Consider the following 21,608-nt stretch of genomic DNA (forward strand, 5'->3'; position numbering starts at 1 on the left):
GTCAGTAAGGTTGACCCGGAAGTGAAAACTGAACAAAAAGCAGACTAGGCATTCTTGGTTTTGCTGACCGAGCAGCCTTCCCAGAAAGACATTCTACTCTCCCAGGCTAGAATTTAAAACCCAAAGAGTAAGACAGTCGATATGGAGACTAAAATTCTGAAACAGGGTGCAAAAATGTTTTCACATCTCAACGCTGGTGATTCTCTAATGGCACACAGGCATTCTAATTTTTATACGTTTTTGAACTGATAACATTTTGAAATGTGTCCTTGATTATTTTTATGTTTATTGACTCAATAGAGAAAAAAAACGATGTTGAATTCATTCAATTTAATCTAAATCTAATCTTATCCAATCTAATCTTTCTAAACTATTCTATAAATCTTGATTTGTGTGTGTGTGCGTGTGTGCATGTGCGTGTGTGTGTGACCTATGGGTTCCGAAACGACTGAACCGATTTTCGTGAAAATTTACATAGTTGTAATTCAAGCCTCCGCGAATGTCTTTAGCTAGGTTTTGTGTTAAGGCACCCTCAATTAATACCAACAAAGTTGGTAAAAACCCTCTTTTTGTGGTGTCTCTAACGCCCCTCCAACACACTCCAAGCAGTGGGATGCAATCTTCAATCGCCAGAGAGTGAGATGGTAAAATATAATAAACTGCTCTGGTGTGGCGCATCAACATCGTCAAGGAGATAAGAGTAGAATATAATGGTGGTTTCGGAAACAGACAATAATTATTTTCAGTCTCTTGATGGGAATTGAAAATCAATGTTGCAGACTTTTTTAGGGTTTTATATTATTATATGACACTGTTCTGTGTGTGCCAATGGGACGGTGAATAGCATGTCTGATTTTGCAGGGGGAAAAGAAAAGAAGCTTTAGTGAATTATATCAGTAAAGCACTTTGTGTTACACTTTTGTTTGAAATGTACTTTATTGATAACAATTTGATTAGTTATTTTTTGGGTGAGGCTCTTTTGTTTTGTCTTTTAAATTATCGTAATTTCCAGACTGGCATACCTACAAAACCTAAATTAGTCTGAAATTTAAATGGTTGTCTTGTTTCAAATTTCGTGGACTGATGCATAATGCAATTGGACCGCTAATTAAATCCAATCTTAGTACATTGTCTGTGAAACGTTTCAGTGGAATTTGAGAATGTTGAAACAGCCACTGCTCTAGCCAGCAGTTCTCCACTGAGGAATGTGCCAACACATCAGGAATGTATGTAAATTGCATTTTATCAGCCATTTTAATATTTTGTTGTCGTTTTAATCCAAATAAAATCACACTCAGTCTATTCAACACAAGGCCGGGGTTGCCGGGCTTATATAAGATTGCACTCGGCTGCTTGGAGTGGTCAGTGGTCAGGCTGCAGTACCCCATTTTGGTGCCAGAGGGCATTAGAGACTGCATAAAAGCAGAACCCACGGAAGCAGATTTTTAGCGATTTTGTCGGGTGGTACCTTGACAAAAAACCTCGCTGAAGAGACTCGCTGAGGCATAAAGTACGAGTGTGTAAATTGTCCTGAAAATTGATTCAGCTCATTCAGAGCCCATTCGTAGAATACAAACACCCTCACATACATACACACACACACACACACACATACCCCTGAATCAGGATTTGTAAAATAATTAAGATTTATTTTTTTTCAAATTTTTCTGATCTCAAATAAGCTAAAACATTTGACTATTTAAAAAACGTACAGTATTTCGGCTGTCCACTGTGACGACAAAATCTCAATGAGCTGCAAGAGTATTTAACCAGTAACCCGGCTATATTTAAACCTCTCCATTTGGGCATCGTCCAAGTAACTCGGTTCCTTAAAGTGATTGTCTTACACAAAAAAGGTACACCGTATATAAACCTTGAACCAACAAAACAATTATAGCATAATTCATTTTCCCTTAAGAACAGAAACATCTAACCTAGATTGAACTCCGTGTCCTTGATAATAACAGTGCACGAACAAGCCTTTATTATGTAGACTATCACAGTTTTATCCTTCAAAGCGAGCCATGAAAATGAATAATAATTCAATGATCTCCCACTAAAAAAAAATGAATGAAAGAATCAGCAAATGCTATAACTCATTGAGCTGGAGGGAAATAATGGCTAAGATTTCGTTGTGCATTAAACATTTATTGTCAACATTTTTTCAAGAGACCTGGTGGTTTGAAGTTAAGGTTGATAAGAAAAATGTAAAAGTCTTAATGTTCTACGAAAGGATAAACCTTAACGACAAAAAATAAACCACTGACTTGACATTCTGCGGGTCGGCTGTGTATCGACATTTCGTTCTGTGTGCATGGTTACAAAGAATAACAATAAAAGTACATTCTAAATTCTATTCTATTCTATTCATGACCTACGGTGAGATGCAGGCTACACCCTGAACCTGTTGCCAACCAATCACTGGACAGTAAAAATTTAATTGAAATAATGATTTTGCTGTATAGCTACAATTCCCAAAATAAATAATCACCAGAAGTCTGTATTTAGGCTACTGAGCAGGCATGGAACATATAAGAAACAAGAAATTGGGTTGGTTTGACTCCTGCTTTAAGTTGTAAAACCAGTGTTCACCACTAGATGGCAGACTTTGTTAGCCTTTGCAGTTGTGCATCACAGAAGAAGAATATCAATTCTACTGTTTTACAGATCCGCGTCACTGTTTGATCAGCAAAATTAAACACAAATGTAGAAGGATTGATCGATAGATAGATAGATAGACAGACAGACAGACAGACAGACAGACAGACAGACAGACAGACAGACAGACAGACAGACAGACAGACAGACGGACGGACGGACGGACGGACGGACAGACAGACAGACAGACCCACTGACCGACCGACCGACCCACAGACAGACAGCCAGCCAGACAGACAGACAGACAGACAGACAGACAGACAGACAGACAGATAGATAGATAGATAGATAGATAGATAGATAGATAGATAGATAGATAGATAGATAGATAGATAGATAGATAGATAGATAGATAGATAGATAGATAGATAGATAGATAGATAGATAGATAGATAGATAGATAGATAGATAGATAGATAGATAGATAGATAGATAGATAGATAGATAGATAGATAGATAGATACGTTAGAACTAAGGAAAACCCCAGAAATGCAAAACTGTTTCACCAGTCATCAACTATTTTTACTTCGATAGTGAATACTGATGTATCTATTGGTCTATTGGTCATCTGTCATCTGAAATTCCCGTCTTTTTGAGAATCTCAACTCGCTATAAAACACAAATATTATTCCTGCAATTATCTCGAGATAGCTTTTACATAAAGAGAAAATGATCTTACAAAAAAACTACTTTTAAAGCACAAAGTTGTTGTCTGCTATCACTCAGTTGCAGAGAAAAATAAGCAATAAAAAGAAAAATCTCATTCTCTGTTCAAACAGTTCTATTAGAGCTACTTCCTGAGTGTTTGCTTGCAAAGCAATTGAATAGTAAATGGGCTTCACTTATACAGCGCTTATATAGTGCTTAAACATTGTATTGTGCCACACTCGCCCATTAACACCTGCCTTCACAAATCAGTTCAGAGTCATATTTTAATAAACACTGAAAAACCCAGTTCAATACAGAGCGTGGCTGGAATATTTTCTTTCTTCTGATGTTTTTATCCGCATGAAGTAATAATTACCTAGTTGGAGGGTGGACACAATCTTCTCTCATTCTTCTCTCTAAGCGACAGCCCACAAATTCAATCTATCACATGCTCGTGTGGAATTTATGGGTTACACACAAAATATGGACATTATTGTTATTTTTATTAATGAAATGAATTGACATTCACCACAAGTATCAGCACTGACTCCTAAATATTTTTGCCTATTTATTCTGACATTCTTTTAAAATTATATTTATCTTTTAAGTCTTTAAAACGTGTTTATCCTGGAGTGCCATACATACCCTCATTGTAATCAGTGTAACTACGCTGTTATCATTGACAATAAATATAGTTCTACTGTATTACCTTAGAAATCACAGTTAATGAGGGCTGACCCCCCATTAAACGTCAAAATCTGCAAAACAAAACCTTTTTTCACATATTCAATTACTTATGTATGACATGAGAACCTCAAAAACACTGACGTATCGTAGAATTATATTTAAAAAAAAAAATATTTAGCTACTTTGTCGCACAACTTTAACAATTAAAGACCCAGTCCACTTCACTTTAAATGATACTGCCATCCTGTGGACGTTATGGAAAACTTCAATTACTTTCCAGTTCTGTGCTACAAAAAATATATACTGTATTTTTCATTGTAAAATATTTTTGGGAAAAGTGCCAGGGAGCCACTAGGGAGCGCCAAAGACTCGCATGCGTCTCCTGAGCAAGTTTTGCGGGTGGAGAGGTCCAACTTTGTTGGTCATAGAAAGCATCTTCCTTTATTCAGCCGATTAAAATACAGAACACAATGCAAGATGAAAATCTGTGAAGCAGTGAACTAGCAATAACCTAAGCACAAAGTAGCAAGGTGTTTCTGTATTTCTAAAATGTGAAAATATGTCTGTCTGCATCCTGATCACATTACACAAAATTGAAATACAGCACCACAACTTATACCCTTATTTGATTATTGAAGATTGAGTTAGAAAACACAGCATTATTGTCATGTCCTGCACGGTTGTCATGGCGCCCAGCTGGCCCCGCCCCTTGACACCGGCTGATACGCATTGGACTGATTGCTTTTGGAGTACTGAAACGCTCCTTTTGGGACTGCCCGTTGCCATACCATTGTTTAACCCTCGTTGAAGACCTGTTCATGCCTGTTTGATCTGTGTAATGCCTAGTTTGTTATTTTGATTGCCTTTGAACCTGTTTTGTTTTTTTGGTCCGTTTGTGTGTCGGACAACTTTTCTTTCCTAATTAAAGTAGCTGATCGTCTACGCATTTGAGTTCCGACTTCCTGCTTCCTGGTCCATTTCTTGACAATTAAAGCAGCACCAAACAGGTGTACATTTCATCCCCAAAACAAATTCCTTTATTTTATTTCGCTCTTACATTGAAATGTTCCTTCTTTTTGTTTGCAATCGCAATATCACTTTGTTGTTCTTATAAAATGTAAATGTTTTCTTTACACACACTTTAATTTCTGTCAAAAGACACTCACCTTGTTTGTGGGATTAGACTTGTTCCATTCTTTTCTGTCTTGGAATAATTGTACTTACTCATTCAAATAATCAAACATTACATGTATTTATTTGTACCTCTTTGTTATGCATTGGAAAGTATCTCTGAAATAATTAATTGGGGAAGAAACACTTGTGGTACTTACTGGCTAACCCTCTTTCCCCCAGATACTTGTCTAACTGTTCACAGTCTAGTTTATACGCCTATTGAATCCATGATTTCCCAGTGAGCTTGCAGAATAATGAATGAATAAACAAATGAGTTATGATGTGATGGTTGTGATGATGAACCCATGTGGGGGTAGGCAGAGGTTCTCAAAAAGAGGATGGTAATTGTTAACAAAAATCAAGACCAAGGTACCAGACAAACAGGTGAGCACACAAAAAACTAACAAAATGTCCAAACAAGAAACTAGACACAAAAAAAAATGTGACAAAGTTCAAACTAAAAACGACTGAAACTGGAAGAAATTGCAAGGAATAAAGTGACAAAGTAATAAACTAACATGCGGGGGAAGAGAATATGACACCAAGGATGACAAAAAAACTCAAAATGACCCTACAGAGTTGATCAAAAATGTCATTTTAAAGGGTTCAGGATGAATTGGCATTTTTGTGTGAATTGTGCCCAGTTCAAAACGTTAGTTTTATCTTCTGGTGGTAGGAGTTGTGCCAGATCCTAACAGAAACAGACTTTTTTTGGTGAATTAATGACCTTTTTCATTATTATACAACTGTACAACGAAATTGGAGGGCTTACCTCTCAGTGCAGAGTAGTGACTAATTAAAAAAAAATCAAAAATTTGATATCTATGATCATATAATAACTATGTAAGTTTTCACAGCGGCATTTATACAGTACATTACACTTATGACCAGGGTTAATAATAAGGGGTGGGGTTTACACTCACTCAGGTAACCTTTAATTGGACAACCTTTGGCTCCCCATTAATTGACGGATGAATTGGACCTTAATTCTTGCTCCAACTGGTATAAAGAAAAAGGCGTCCAGAATGGAGGGAAATGCCCAATTCCTTTTCATTACTTGTCTGCGCATAATTCCAGCTTCAGCACTCAGTTGCTGGACAGCTCCCCGAGCGCGGTCTTAACAGCCACTTCTCCAGATGAATAAATAAAAAGCCCTTATTGTCATTATACTATCGTACAACTAAATCGAAGGGATTACACTCTCAGTTCGAAGTACAGACGAATCAAAAACATAAAAACATGAAAAAAGATGAATGTTAAAAACAATTTACTGATGCACCTGTAACGCCTTTCAGATGGCAGCAGGTCAAACAACTGGGCACCTGGATGCAATTTGTATTTGATGATGTTTTGGCTTCTACTAAGGGACCAAGTAGAGTACATATTCATCAAGGAGGGGAGAGGGCAGGCAACGAAGCACTGTGCTGCTTTTGCTGTCCTCTGCAGCCTACCTATGTCCAGCTCACTGCAGCTCTACCATATGGAAACACAATCGCTCAGTAGACACTCTGAAGCCATATCTGAATATACTGTACCATGTGGAAATGGCTTTGCAGGCGCTTAATGAGTGAGAAGTATAAGGACAGCAGCAACTTCTTTTCCAGGTTGTTTGTCCTGGGGACTCTCAGAAAGTGAAGATACTGCTTGGCTTTTTTATGATGGCTGTGGTGTTTTGTGTTCCAGGAGAGTTTGTCAAAGATCAGGAATGCATGGAACATTTTCACACACTCACTGTTGATGAAAAGAGGGGTTATCATATCACTCCTGTTCTTCCTAAAGTTCACAATAATCTTTCGGGGTCTTTTTGTGTGACCAGGTTTTCTAAACAGCAGGTTGTCAGCCTCTGGACCTCCCCTCTGTAGGCTGCTTCGTCACTTTGTGAGATAAGCCACGTTGAGACCTTTAAATTAGGCATCTGTATTTTTTAATCCATGTCAGAAAAAAACAACAAATCCGAGACAAAATACACACATGTGCACACGCACTGGACAAATCTCCAGCCAGACGCACGTGCTGGCACAGAAGAGCTCGGGAGAAAGGCAAAAGAGACAGCGCAAAGAGGGGGAGTTTGGGGGGAGAGGGAGAGAGAAATAGAGAGTAAGAGAGAGAGAAAGAGAGAGAGAGAGAGAGAGAGAGAGAGGGAGAGAGAGAGAGAGAAAGATGGGGGTAGGGGGGGCGTCTGATGATTATATTTCTCCAGTGAGAAAGAATGTGATCCACATCAGCCTGCCCTGATCGTCTGGATCCTCCTCCATAACTCATGTGGATGGATTTACGCCCCCACTACCTCAGGATTTAATTCATAGCACGGGGGACATCTTAAATCTGCTGCCAATCAATAGACCCCATCAAGAAGCTGAGAAGAAGAGTCAGGTGGGGGGTCTTGGAGAGAGGAGAGGGTGTCACACCTCCTCCTCCTTCTAACATCTTCCCGTGAAGGAGCTGCAAAAGTGCAGGGAGAAGAGATGAGGGACAACATACCAACCGGAGCGCTGCCCCCTTCCCCAAAAAGGCACGCATTCATTCATCCCAGCTTGACCGAGGACAGCATGCCAAGCGGGGCGCACTCCGTCGACTCCACTCGCCACCCGCCTCCTGCTACCTCCGCCGTTTAGTTCTTATTTCCATGCGCACGCACGCTAGCGAGTAGTGCCGGCGGGGGCGTGCGGAGCAAGCCCGGTACTCACCTGCACCCTCTTTGCCGCACTCATCGGCGTTGGTGCACGACCTTTTCCCCTTAACCGCTCAAGTCATTGCCCGGCGGGTTTACCCGGGATGGCGTGTGGCGCTTGTTACTACCTGGTGATCAGCTCCACGCACCTCAGCAACGGACACTTTCGCCGTGTCAAAGGAGTCTTCAGGGGGCCTCTGTGCACCACAGCAGCGTGTGACTCACCGGTAAGCACCCTCCTGTGGCAGTAAACTCGTGGAAAAGTCTTTCGGCTGCAGGGAAGCTTGTTTAATGACATAGTTGATGGCCAATGTTGCGCAGGTTACTAAAGAAAGAAAGTAGTTGCGGTTATTTCATTTCAAAAGGATTTGCATTGCCTCACTTACCCCGCCCCCGGATTACCGACACTTAAAAGTAGTGTGTTAGTCTGAAAGTAACTGGTTAGAAATTAAGGTAAAGACTTACAATAAACTGTTGAATCATCACATAATAAAAGAAATAGAACAAAATGTGTAAACCTGTAGAAGCAGTGAAGCTTTCATTTCCATGGCTTGTGCATTAATGAGACCTTGCAAACTAATAGTTGAGACAGTCCATATCTATTTTGTCTTTTATATTCAAACTAAAAGTAAGATCAGGTCTAAAAAATTCCAGCCCGACCTGACCCGAACCTGCGAGTATTAAAGCCCGAACCATCCCAATCCCAACCAATTGAACTCTTTTTGAGGGACTGAGCCCGACGCAAACCTTGATTTTTATATTTTAACTGTAAGGACTCAGAACCAGAAGGTGTTCTTGGTTAACTGCTCTCCCAAACAAACCTCCTCTCCCTCTGTGCACCCGCCGGCCCGCTTCTCTGCGTCCAACGGTGCAGCTGGCGAGCTCACTGCTGAGCGTGTTGCCAGATGCACAGAAGCGGATTGTGATGCGGGAGAGAGGGATGAAATCCATTGCGTGCAACCTCCGTGAATAAAAAACAAAATAAGAACAATGACAGGTGGATAACTAAACAAAAAAAGACCAGCGAAAGAGTAACCTGGCATGAACCCGAACAGAATGATTGACTATTTAGTCCCGACCGGGTTCAAATTCCTGACCGGCTCGGGTCAAAGTTCTTACCTATAACGCGGCACAGCTCTGAGGTCACTGGTTCAAATCCAGCTACCGGACTTCCTGTGCGGAGTTTGTATGTTCTCCCCGTGCTTGCGTGGGTTTCCTCCAGGCACTCCGGTTTCCTCCTACATTCCAAAAACATGCATTTCAGGTGAATTGGCCGGTCCAAATTGTTAATGAGCGAGAGAGTTGTCTGTCCCTGTGTGCCCTGCGATTGGCTGGCAACCAGTTCAGGGTTATTTACTACTGGTGACAAACAACCCAATATGGTTTTAGTATTTTGTTATATACTTAGGAAGAATATCAGAATATAAGTGGGGAGAAATTATGCATTTTCATACTCTGTGCTTGAAACAGCACTATTGTAGGTGTATTCAGTTGTAATTTGTAGGACGTTCTAAACAACCCAGCCTCGTTTATTTGTTGCATTCAGCGTTGTGTTGCTTGCGGAAGAAGGGTTGCATGTGTCATTATGAGCAAAGGAGCAACTGCCAAATTGATTCACAGACTGCTTTTAAAAGTAGCGGAATAATGCATCATGTACTATCGACACTTGAGTTACGAAATGTTATAAAAAACGGCCTACATTACTCGTTACCAAATAATTGCGCTCCAGGAATGCTTTATTTTGCAACGGGTTTCCTAGGATGCCACCCTTCCCTAGGGGGCGCCAATCTGGGAGCAAAACACACTTGAGCCTAAACTCCACACCTCTGCTGCTAATTATCCCAGGTCCTTATATTGACTGCTAGCACAGCACACTGGGGTCCAGTCATTTGCATTTCCACAGCCACCCAAGGTTTCTTTTGTCTTTTGTTTATAATTTCTTGTTTTCACTGTGTGTTAGTAGTTTTGTGACCCTTTGTTTTGCTTGGTACTTCCTTGCATTTCCATTTCCGGTTTGGTCTTAATTTCTGTTTTGAATATTGTCAGCTTTAATTTTGTTTGGACATGTTATTTGTTTTGTGACCCTTTTTTTGTTTCTTTATTCTTTGCATTTCCCTTTTTTGTCTTCTTTTCTTGTTTGGATATTGTCAGGTTTGATTTGGTTTAGACCTGTTATTTGTTTTCTGACCCCTTGTTTGTTTGTTACTTTGTTCCTGGATTTGTTGTTAAATACCATCCCTATTTTGAGCACCCCTGACCCAGTTCCCACTTCCCTTCACTTGGGTTCACCCAAAAGAATCGTAGCAGCGTTACTCCCAACACTGTTGACGACTGTGCTGAACTGCTTTTATTATTGTTTTTATAATTGTTTTTTTGGGGAGTGAGTACGAATACCAATGCCACAACTGGGTATTAGAGCAGAAAGCGATTGTCCCTGTACTCTATTCATCCCTTTCCCAAGGCAATGGGAATTAAACAAATGGAATTGCAATGGATTGCTTTCAAGGAGCAATGAGCTGCGCTGTTGTAAATAGCACTAATTACTTGAGGTGTGTTACTAATGGGATGTGTGAAGCTCTTGTGTGAGTGCAGTGCAAGGGACAAGCCTACTTGAATTACTCGGTGACCTTTTCCAATGTTTTTTTGGGGGCACCACAAATACATTTAGTGCCAACCACTAGTGCTGTGTGAGGATTTGTGTGCTTTCATCTGGGGCTAAAACTCTTGAACTTGAAAAAGTAAATCTTTATACTGAAAATGTTTGAAAAAATATAGTAATGCATTCAAAGTGTAATAAATTCGGTGTTCAATTTAATTGTGATTGATTTTGGCATTAACAATGTGTATTATTTGACCACTACATATCCCTGTATTGTGTTGTGCAACCGAAAAGTGCTGAATAGCAAAACGAATAATACAAACTACGGCCAAAAAAAACAAACTCAACTTTTTCTTGTCCAGTATTTCACGAGGTTTTTGATTGTTGCCAGCAAGATGGCAGACAATCGTGCCAGCCCCCTCTAGGTGAGGCTCATGTTATGTAAAATGAATAAAAAAATGTCTCATAACATGAGTATTTTGATAGCTTGTGTGATTTTGCTGACAATTTAAATCAATATTGTTTTTTAATTAATGATTTATGCCACTAAGTGGTGCTAAGCAAAACACACAGCCCCTTGAGTTATTTTTCACTTTTCCTCTCATGTACATCAATCCCTCGCTTTAACACCGTTTACTTTTCACAGTTTGCTACGGCACCATGCGTTTTGTTCTTCATTCTGATTGGCTAAACAGTGATCATGGTCCACGCAACAAGGAAAAACCAGGACCGGTCGGCATCACGCTAATATACTGGGTGCCATCACTTTCTTTGGGTCCAAACGCGAAGTTGCTCTTTTTTGTTTATATTGTTTGTTGTTTTCACGTATTATTTTTTCGGTACCGAAGTTATTTAGAAAAAAAAAAAATAGAACAGGGTTTTTACTGTACGTTTGTCAAAAAATGCCTGTGCCAATAAGTTGTTCTTTGTTTTCAGAATGTACTAAAGAAATTAAATTTTATAGTCATTGTAGAAATAAAGGTTTCTACTTCACGGATTTTGACTATCACGGGTTCTTTTTGGAATGTAAACCACATGATGAACAGGGTTAAACATTGAACACTGAAATGGCCTCATTTTGGCATGGACGGAGGGGACGTGTCCCCACCAATATCGAGCAATCATTGTTTTGTCCCCAACAATCGTTTGTGATCACCTAAAAGAATATGCTATGTCCTATATATTTCCCTATATTTTTTCCTCTGAGATTATTATTTTCTGTTTTAAACCTGATTATAAAGTTTCAACCCACTGGCGCAAATATTGCTGAAGGTGTGGTCTCATTTGGTTGTAACGTGGCTCCATGAATGCCATTGTACCAAATAGCGTCAGGACATTCCCCAGCAGCCTTCAGGAAATGTAGGACAGGACAAAAGAGAATGTAAGCGATGTAATCTTATAGGGGTGTGCATCAACTGTTCTGTCCTTTTACAAAAGGCCGATCTTCCCAAACATAGTACCTTACTCTGCACATTAACTTATAAATGCATCCATCCATCCATTATGTGCACCGCTTATCCTCAGTAGGGACGCAGGGGTGCTGGAGCCCATCCCAGCTATCTCCGGGCAGTGGGCGGGGGACACCCTGAACTGGTTGCCAGCCAGTTGCAGGGCACACAGGGACAGAAAACTCACTCGCTCATTCACACCCGGAGGACACCCACGCAAGCACGGGGAGAACATGCATACTCCACACAGGAGGTTCGATCTCATGACCTCAGAACTGTGCCGCACACGCGCTATCCACTGTCCCGCCATGCTGCCCTGAATGCAATGTGAGTTAAAATAATTAAAATTCATAACAAGAATATGCATTTTCAATTTTATATTCTACTCTTCAAGCTCCAATCGTGTTGCTCAAATTCTACTCAATGAGAACACCCTAAATTACATGATTACCCCTGAGTTCTTAATGCGAGACAAGAAAAAGTGTCTGAAGAAGTTTGCTGCGTAATGCGGAAAACAGCAGCTGGTGTGCATCGATGTGTATGTGTGTTACTCACTAGAATACTTATCATCCTGGCATGTTTGGCCCGCTCTAGCAAGGTGATAGCATTAAGCAAACTGATGCAAAGAGCCTTGGCAGAGATGCTATGAAAATCTTGTCTCCAACAACACCTGGAAACATTTTCAGAGACTCTTTACATTTCCACCCAACCCCAAAATGTTGTGTTTTGGAAGCTAAAAGAAGGAAACCCCAAATATTTTTCAAATACTTGGCACTGTCGAGTTTGTTACAATTTAGAATGTTAGACTTGTATTTACAGTCATTGATCGAGCGAGTTGTCCGTCCCTGTGTGCCCTGCGGTTGGCTGGCAATCAGTTCAGGGTGTGTCCTGCCCACTGCCCGTTAATTGCTGGGATGGGCTCCTGCACCCCCGCGACCCTACTGAGAATAAGCGGTGCAGCTAATGAGATGAGATGAGATATCAACATTGTGAAACATTGCATGCAGCAACATTAGACATGGCACTCCAGGGTAAACATGTAACAAAGACTTTAAAGAGAAAAACAAAGATAAATGAACATCAGGATAAAAGGCGTAAACAAATATTTACAACATAGTGCTTCAAGACTGGCCTAAGTTATAATAATAATGCAATGAAGAATGACAAATTGTAACAACAGCGCAATAAAAACAAGTGCAATAACATTTATAATTAAACAAATATATAGTCTTTGATCTGTGCAGCCTTTGAGACTCTTTGTGATTAAGGGCTATACAAATAAACATGACTTGACTTGACATATGTATGTAACGGGTGTAATAATAACTTTTGTTTTATTGAAATTCCTGCTGAAATATTTTGTATAGTTTCTGTATAAGTGTCCTGCAATGATGAGTCCAACAGTGCCACCTGCTGGTATGTGGTAAGGTTTGGTTTGGCTTTAGACTTTGCGACAGGAAGGTGGGGGTTTTTGGCAGTCTACAACGAGCTGCCAACGGTAAGACACGATCTTTTGGTGCTCCGCAAACAGAAACTATACAGGAATTTCAATAAAACAAAAGTTATTATTACACCCGTTACATGTACATAAATGTATATGTAATTGAAGAAAGATTTGCGTGTAAATAATGTATTGAATGGAATCGATCTTTATTGCCACCGATGACAGTGTAGGCTTTTCAAGCTGTTTAACAACTTAGACCTCAACGTCATTGACAACAGACAGAAAGGGGCGGGGCGACTGTTTAGCCAATCAGAATGCAGAACACAAAACATCATGAAAATACGCGAAACGGGGAAAATAAACCGACATACAGCAATGGATTACTGCATTTTTTTATATTAAACTCAGCTCCACCTTGCAATTTATTTGGCATTACATTCAGGCAGCCATTATTCCCTTTCCTTACCCACAAAAATTATAACATGTTACATAGACACAGTGTGCGGCTAATCCGTCAAATGATGTGACATCGTTTTTGACAAGCTAACATATGTCGAAGTGTCAAGCCTCAAATATTCAGGCGTGCCTCGTTGTATTAACTCGGTGATTTATCTATCTGCCGTCACCTCTCCAGTCGCTCTTTTGATGTCTGTTCTGTCTGTTCTTGCGCTCGCTCGCTCTTCTGTTCGGAAAACGGAAGTAATCGTACCTGATGCGAATGCGTTTTGGCTCCATTTTTTGTTCGGAATTGTTGGTAATGCGGAACTCTTGTGTGACTATTGCATGATTTTTTTCTCCCATCTGGCAAAAACAAATTTGCCTTGTTTTGTTCCCTATGATGTCTCAAATGCCATCCTATAGGACAAAGGTGTCAAACTGCACATGTTAGGAAAAACATTCTCATCTGGCAGGACTAGTAAATAAATGGCATAAAAATGGTGCCTAATCTGGGGGGTTGGGGGTCTTTTAGGAGGATCAAAAACTATGATTATGGACTGATTCTGGGATAAGACAATTATTGAGGGTTTTTTCGTCAATATTTCTTCCTTTATCGAGGAAGATGAGATCGGACTCGTCTCATACGTGTTCAAAGAGAATGCAGGAATCAATGGCGTCAGAGGGAGCTCTCGTTTATTGATGCAACAATCTCAACAAGAAACTCAAAGAATCTCCAGATATGAGTGGGTCTTTATAGTTTCAACACAGCATGAGTAAACAGTGTAGCCCATCCCTTTCACGTGTACATGCCACGTGAAAAGGGTGCTGTAATCATCAATTCTTGGAAATGTTTTTCAGTTTGGGTCAGTTTGCCATTTGCCAGATTTCCTTGTCCTCCCTTGAGGAGAATTGTTTATACTAATTCGTCTGCCAAGACTTTCCAGAAATGTAAGCAACATTTCCCCGAAATGTAAGCAAGTCTTTTTAACAAATGCCAGCAAGTCCCTTGAACAAATGTAAGCAAGTCTCTAATATACAACACCTTCACTAAGATCTAATCTCTTGTAGTGTTTATCATCTAAGCATATATAAAACAAAAAGAAAAACAATTGTCGAGAACCAGAACAGGATCAGGACCCAAACGCGTGACATTCTCACACAAGCATTTTATTTTACGGGAAATGGGGAGTCATGCACGTTAGACAGAGGTCTGGTGGAGAAAGACAGGTAGCCAGACACCGACGAGATCGATTTCAATTGCCCAAGTTGATATCGGACAGATGGGGTCGATAACGGACAGGACGGGACAGGCAGAATAGATAATGCATCAGGATATCAAAAATGAACAGGAAAAACTAGACGGTAACGAAAACTGGAGATAATAATAAACAGGACAAAAATAGACGGAAACAAAACTGGGAACCGAAATTAAACAGGACAAAACGAATGGGATTAATACCAACAGGAACAGGACCGAGTCGAAAACCACGTCTTGTGGGGCAGAATTCTGTTGACGGACTGACAAAGGAAAAATGAGAGCACTGAACTTAAACAGACAGAAAGCCAATCTGTCAATGTGCCGCAGCTGGTGCCACACGGGCGGGGTCAATTGGGCGCCATGGCAACCGTGACACATTTAAATAATCGATTCAATGACTTAAGTATTTTTGCTTTTATTTTGACTTTTTATGAATTTTATTACCTGGATATGGAAACAACATTGTTGTATTTTGTATCTACCTGTATAATACAAGTGTCCAAACTTCTGCAAAGGAGCTATTTTTTTAAACATTGTATTTCCTTAAACAGCGCTTCCTTGGCTTTAAAAACACACAACATCAGGGTGTTTTTCTTTAATGTTCTCTGGTTAATTCATAGTAGTCAGAAAATACAGCTACAGTGGGTGCTTTGTGAGTGGTGCCTGGTTTTGGTGGCATCCAGTGGACATATTTAAAACTGCTACTTAATTGTTTGGTGTTTTCTCAGTATTTTCTCCCGGGCCAAATAAAATGAAGTGACGGGCCACATTTGGCTTATAGGCTAGGGGTTTAACACGGGTGCCATAGGACGTCTTCCTTGTTTTTTGTTTTAATAAAAAAGGAGAGGAAGTTGCTTGGTAGAGTTTAAACTAAAATAATCACAATTATAAAATATTTTTTCAACAGGAACACTCCAAAAAATGTGTTTTTGTTTGACCAATTTCTCATTTCAATGTATAGAACATTTTACCAGTGGATCATCTTTTTTAAAAGGGGCACCGTCTAACATTTGAACACCAGGTGTCACTGTATTGTGTAGTGTCACCGAAAACAAGTTCTACAAAGAACATGAAGAATATAAACTACAAAGACACAAGGCGACCAAACCACACTGTTTTTTTTTTCCTCATTCACTTTTTTTACCCAGTCCCTCACCCGGTTTTTGGGGGTAATTGTAGTAGCAAGATGGCAGACAATCACGTCAACCTTCTCTATTTGAGCCTCATGTTAAGTAAAATACATGCCCATATTCTTGACCTTGGACTGTTTGAAAAATAGCATGTTTATAGGATAATTAGTGTTTTTTTTTAAATAATTTTTGAATCTATATTGTTTTTTGTTTAAATGAATGAAGTTTTTTTTACCACTAAGAGGCGTTACTAAATTCATTGCAGATGCTGCCCTACTTAAGAACAAGATCCGGACAATCGTTTGTAAGTTGAATTTGTTCGTAAGTTGGTTCAGTGCTATATTTTGTATGTTTAAGGTTTATATAAGTATGTTTAAGGCTTGCATAAGTAACCTGTATTGTTTTGTACTAAAAAATAAATATTTCATAAAACAATATGCTTTATACAGATAAATAAAGCTAATTTTAACTTACTTTTGGAAGATAAGCTTCAAGAGGTCTTCCTCCGTGGTAAAAAGTGGCTGAATAAAAGCGTCCCGACCATTTTCTCAACCGCATCAAGCTTTCTTATTCCACTTTCCTTTTAAAAGAAACGCATCGCCTTTTCTTTACACTTTACACCAACCATATTGAATGGAGATATTAAACAATAACAATTCTTAGCTTGCTGGCGATAGTATAGACATAGTATAGACAATATAGAAGGTATACACACGAACTAGGAAGAGGAAGCAGATTTTTTTTCTTCCGAGTGGATGCTGGGTCTCACAACACCATACGCGGGTAGTGGCGGAACGGAGCAGTAATGTCCTGTACTCGGAAAAAGGAGCACACAATACAAAATCTAACCTACAGCAATGTCCGGATATTTTTCGAAATCCCGAAAAAAATGTGCGTATCGAACGTTTTTCGTAATTCGAATGGTCGTAAGTAAGGGAGCATCTGTATATCCTTTTCATAAGCCTGGTAGTCTTTAAGCCCAAAATGAAAAATGTGATCCAAATCTTATGAATGAGTCTATTTTTTTATTTATATTTATTTGGTATTTTAACCACTTATATTGTCATGTCAATGATTGGTCAAAGAAGCTGACTTTCGGTTATTACAAAATTAATTCATGAAACAATGGTTCATGGTCATTAGAAAATTAAATGATTCACTGTGGCAAAATTGGTCATATTTAATGTATACCTAGTCCAAATCTCTTACTTATATTTGCAATAACTTTGAATTTCTTGTCATGAAACAGGAACGGAGACAGAACCCAATTGCGTTCGTTTTACACAGTTTTATTTGAAAGGTGGAAAGGAGTGCACCCACAATCCGGGGATCGTCGGTCACGGGTAGCAAATCGCTGGGAACGCGGAAGTGGCACTTCCGTGTCGAGCGCAGGCAATGTCGAGAGCGAGGAAAAACAGGTCAATGGCTGGGACGGAGTAGCAAAAACATAAACGGGTCCAAAAAAAGGTCGGCAACGGGAATCAGACAGAACAACAGGGCAGGATAGAGTCAGGAGTCACAAAAGTTTGCCTAGCGTGTAGCGTAGGTTCACAAACGCTCCGACGAGTGATCTCAGGAAGGTGGGGGTTTAAAAAAGAGGAAGCAGCCAATCAGCGTCTGCGGCTGTTGACGCCAACGGAGCAGACTCAGGTGCCCCGCATCTGTAATCATGACATTTCCAGTGTTCATTTTACCCGTGAAAAGGGATGGGTCCCGAGGACTCGCATGCTCAAAAAACTATGGGTCCCAACAGAGATCTATGGGTCCCCAAAATTTAGTGTTATCGAGGTTGAAATTGTAAATCGGTGACAGATATATAATATAAATCTATACAGTATATTCATTCAGTTTTAATCATCAAATTATTAATTCATTTCTGCATCAAATTATTGTTGGTAATATACTGATTAAAGGGATAACCACAAAAATGTCTTTTTTTCGTTTTCTCCTATTATAATTCAGTTTTTTTTCTTAACGTCTTTATACAACATAATTCGTAATATCAATCATCAAAGCAAGTGAGCCGTATGAGAGCCGGCTTTCTTTAATGAGTTGAGCCAAAAAAGCCAGTTCTCTAAAAAAAGACGGACTTCCTTTCACTACACAACTCGAACGCGTTTGACTTGATTGATTTGCCGTTTCGTGATAGTCGGTGTATACCAGATGGTACCCATAATTGAAAAATTAACGTTTTTCTGTACAGATTTTCTTGTACGTCGTACATGTCTTAAAATGCATAACAAACGTACTTTGTACGGCAAAAACGTACAGGTTGACAGGTATGAATTTCTCCGCCGTTTTTTGGGCCGGAATTATTGCCATTGTTATCACTTTTTGCATTATGTTTCGACTTATTACTGACACTGAAGAAATTAGATAGATAGATAGATAGATAGATAGATAGATAGATAGATAGATAGATAGATAGATAGATAGATAGATAGATAGATAGATAGATAGATAGATAGATAGATAGATAGATAGATAGATAGATAGATAGATAGATAGATAGATAGATAGATAGATAGATAGATAGATAGATAGATAGATAGATAGATACTTTATTCATCCCCGGAGGGAAATTCACATTTCCAGCAGCATCCCTGAGCTAAGAACAATACAATAATAAAGCAAAAAGAATACAATATACAAATACCCAGTGTGACGTGCAAATGCCCACTGCAGCGTGTTACATAGAATATCTAAATAGTGCTACACAGAATACATATTGCAATAAAATTCGGTAATATGCAATGTAGGTGGTGTGGTTTAATGTGGGCTTTTACTCTGCCGGGTAGTGTTAAAGAGCCTCATGGCATGAGGAAGAAAAGATCTCTTCAGTCTGTCCGTAGTACAAGACAGTGACAGCAGTCTGTTGCTGAAACTGCTCTTCTGTCTGGAGATAATGCTGTGTAGTGGATGCGATGGATGGTCCATGATTGACCGCAGCTTTTCCAGTGCCCGTCTCTCAGCTACTGTTGCTAAGCTGTCCAGCTCTTTGCCCACAACAGAGCTCGCTTTCCTAGCCAGTTTATTGAGACGAGAGGCATCCTTCTTCTTGATGCTGCCTCCCCAACACGCTGTCGCATAGAAGAGGGCGCTTGCCAATTTTGTGTTGATTTTCACCTAATACTAACTGTTTTTTCGGAGGCATACTTAACCTTCGCTCGACGACAAGCACCACAACGATGACGTAATCTCGAAGCAACGAGATCTCGTTGGCCAAGATCGGCGTACAGACGAAAACTGGAACCGCGAGACCAAAACAACAATGGCAGATCAGCCTGACGAAAAGTTCGGAGTGCAGTAAATCTTTGTTAAAAAAAAGTAATCGGGTAATAATGACAATTTTGTGGCAAAAAGGTTGCGTCCCGGGGACGCACGTTGATTTGAGACTATGCGTCCCCAGCAAAAATGATGCGTCTAGGACGCAGGGACGCGGGCAAACGAGAACACTGTATTTCTACTTTCTAACGACAGGATATCTTGATAATCAAAGTAAAAGTTCACCAGAGGTATGTTTTAAGTGTTATCACTTTGATTTAACAGTTAAAACCGACAAACGAGACATCAACAATAATTTTAATGGGCCTCTAATGTGAAATGTGCCTCGACTGTGCATAAAACCTGAACATCAAGCACTTTCCTGTAATAAATACTTGCTGATAAGAATTCAAAGTTAACTATTGACAGTAAAAATCTTCGCTGTAAATAGAAAAGTTGCTATCATTTAGTTGACTTTTTAGTCGAGGAATTCACATGCCCTTAAAAGTTTCTTTCATTTTTATTGAAACTGCTGCAGCCAGGCTAAAGTTAAAAGAGCGAATGAGAATATTTACGGCCTTTTATGTGAAATCTGCCACCACTGATTTGTAATTGAAGGCATAGTTGTGTGAGTATTTCACGGCATGAGGATGCTTTCCTTAATTTAACAGGAAACCCAAACAGGATGGATGATGATTGCAGCGTAATGAGGCTTCAAGCACCTATTTGGGCTGCGGTATCGCTTTAGTGTTATTAAATTGCCAGGCGGAAGAAGTCCTCGCCGACTTTGAATTCGGCCGCGGTTTAGGGGGCGATAAGGCCTCGTATTCCTTGATAGAGACCAATTCTACATGTGCAAAGCTTTGAACATTAGATAAAAAAGTTGACTAAGAGGCCTTTAGGAAGGTCAGAGAAATAACACGCTTCCTTATTTATCCGCATCCGTGCGGACACGGCCCAATTTTGGCTCCCGTCTGGACGATAAACAGTGTTACTGGTAAGCTGTTTGGATGGGATCTCTCCCGACAGTTCGAATAGCTCACCTTTATTAAAGCTTTTTTTGGGGCAAGGTGGGTAAAAATTGTCCTTCAGCAAGACTGAAACAAAATGTATGAAGTTCGCTATTCATTTCATTAGCGGTCAGGACAAGATCGTTTCGTTTGAACGAAATGTTATGTCTTCATTTTGCCAGAACTGAACTTGGATTTAAAGTTTAGGTTTGAATTACATTTTAAATGGGGTTAGCATTCTTGTCAACCTCCAGGGCTCCATGCCCTTACACACTGTCGTATTTTCCCTTACAAAATACAATCATACACCATATTTTTTTTTTCCAAATGTGTTTATTTATGTAGTTTAACATATTATATTGTACATGTGTTCCGTTATATCATAAATATTGTTAGTTAACATTTTGTTGTGAGATACGGAGTCGCTCGAAATGAATGAGGTTTATTATAAAAAAATGAAGTAGCTTGGACATTTACTGTATAAAAAAAAAATACATGCAAATATAATTAAGTAGAATAATACATTTTCTTATTCAAATTATGAATTCATTTTCTGCATTTGATAGATAGATAGATAGATAGATAGATAGATAGATAGATAGATAGATAGATAGATAGATAGATAGATAGATAGATAGATAGATAGATAGATAGATAGATAGATAGATAGATAGATAGATAGATAGATAGATAGATAGATAGATAGATAGATAGATAGATAGATAAATAGATAGATATATGGGTTGTGGTTAGGCAATCTGATGTGCTGGTTAGCTAAAAAATACAATGCTCATTGATATCCTCAAAATAATGAGTGTACAAAAATGTCTGTGTTAATGTGTATTGGATTCTGTGCCAGATTCTGTTTGTTCAAATAGCAACAAGTGAATGTGTGTGCAGGTTAATTAAATTCTGCTTCCAGTGGAAGCGCAATTAATTTTTTTCTGCTTCATATAAAATCATCACTGGCACAAATAGTTTGACAAAGATATAGTGTTTAAAATAATTACTGAAACAATTTAGTAAAACTGACAATGTCTCAGGGGTTGTAAATGACTCTTTAAACAGAAGACTGAAGTTTTGAAGGAGGTTCTATATTAAATTGGACATACTAATGTAAGCGAAAACAACACTAAGTGTGGATGTAGATGCAGTTTTCCAATGGACTGACAATTCTTTT

General features: G+C 39.3%; 1 protein-coding gene across 2 annotated transcripts in view; it reads left to right on the top strand.

Annotated features, from left to right (window-relative positions):
• Nucleotides 1-7,406: 7,406 nt before the first annotated feature.
• znf804b (zinc finger protein 804B) overlaps nt 7,407-21,608 on the top strand; it is a 109,491-nt gene continuing 95,289 nt past the window's right edge. For both annotated transcript variants that reach the window (XM_088327230.1, XM_088327231.1), the window contains exon 1: nt 7,407-8,064. In XM_088327230.1, coding sequence (XP_088183356.1) covers nt 7,942-8,064 — 123 coding nt within the window. In that variant the 5' untranslated portion in view covers nt 7,407-7,941. The remainder of the gene's footprint in view (nt 8,065-21,608) is intronic.

This window comes from Urocampus carinirostris, chromosome 2, assembly GCF_059441175.1.
Source record: "Urocampus carinirostris isolate Australia breed hairy pipefish chromosome 2, RoL_Ucar_1.0, whole genome shotgun sequence".
In the NCBI taxonomy this organism is placed as follows: domain Eukaryota; kingdom Metazoa; phylum Chordata; class Actinopteri; order Syngnathiformes; family Syngnathidae; genus Urocampus; species Urocampus carinirostris.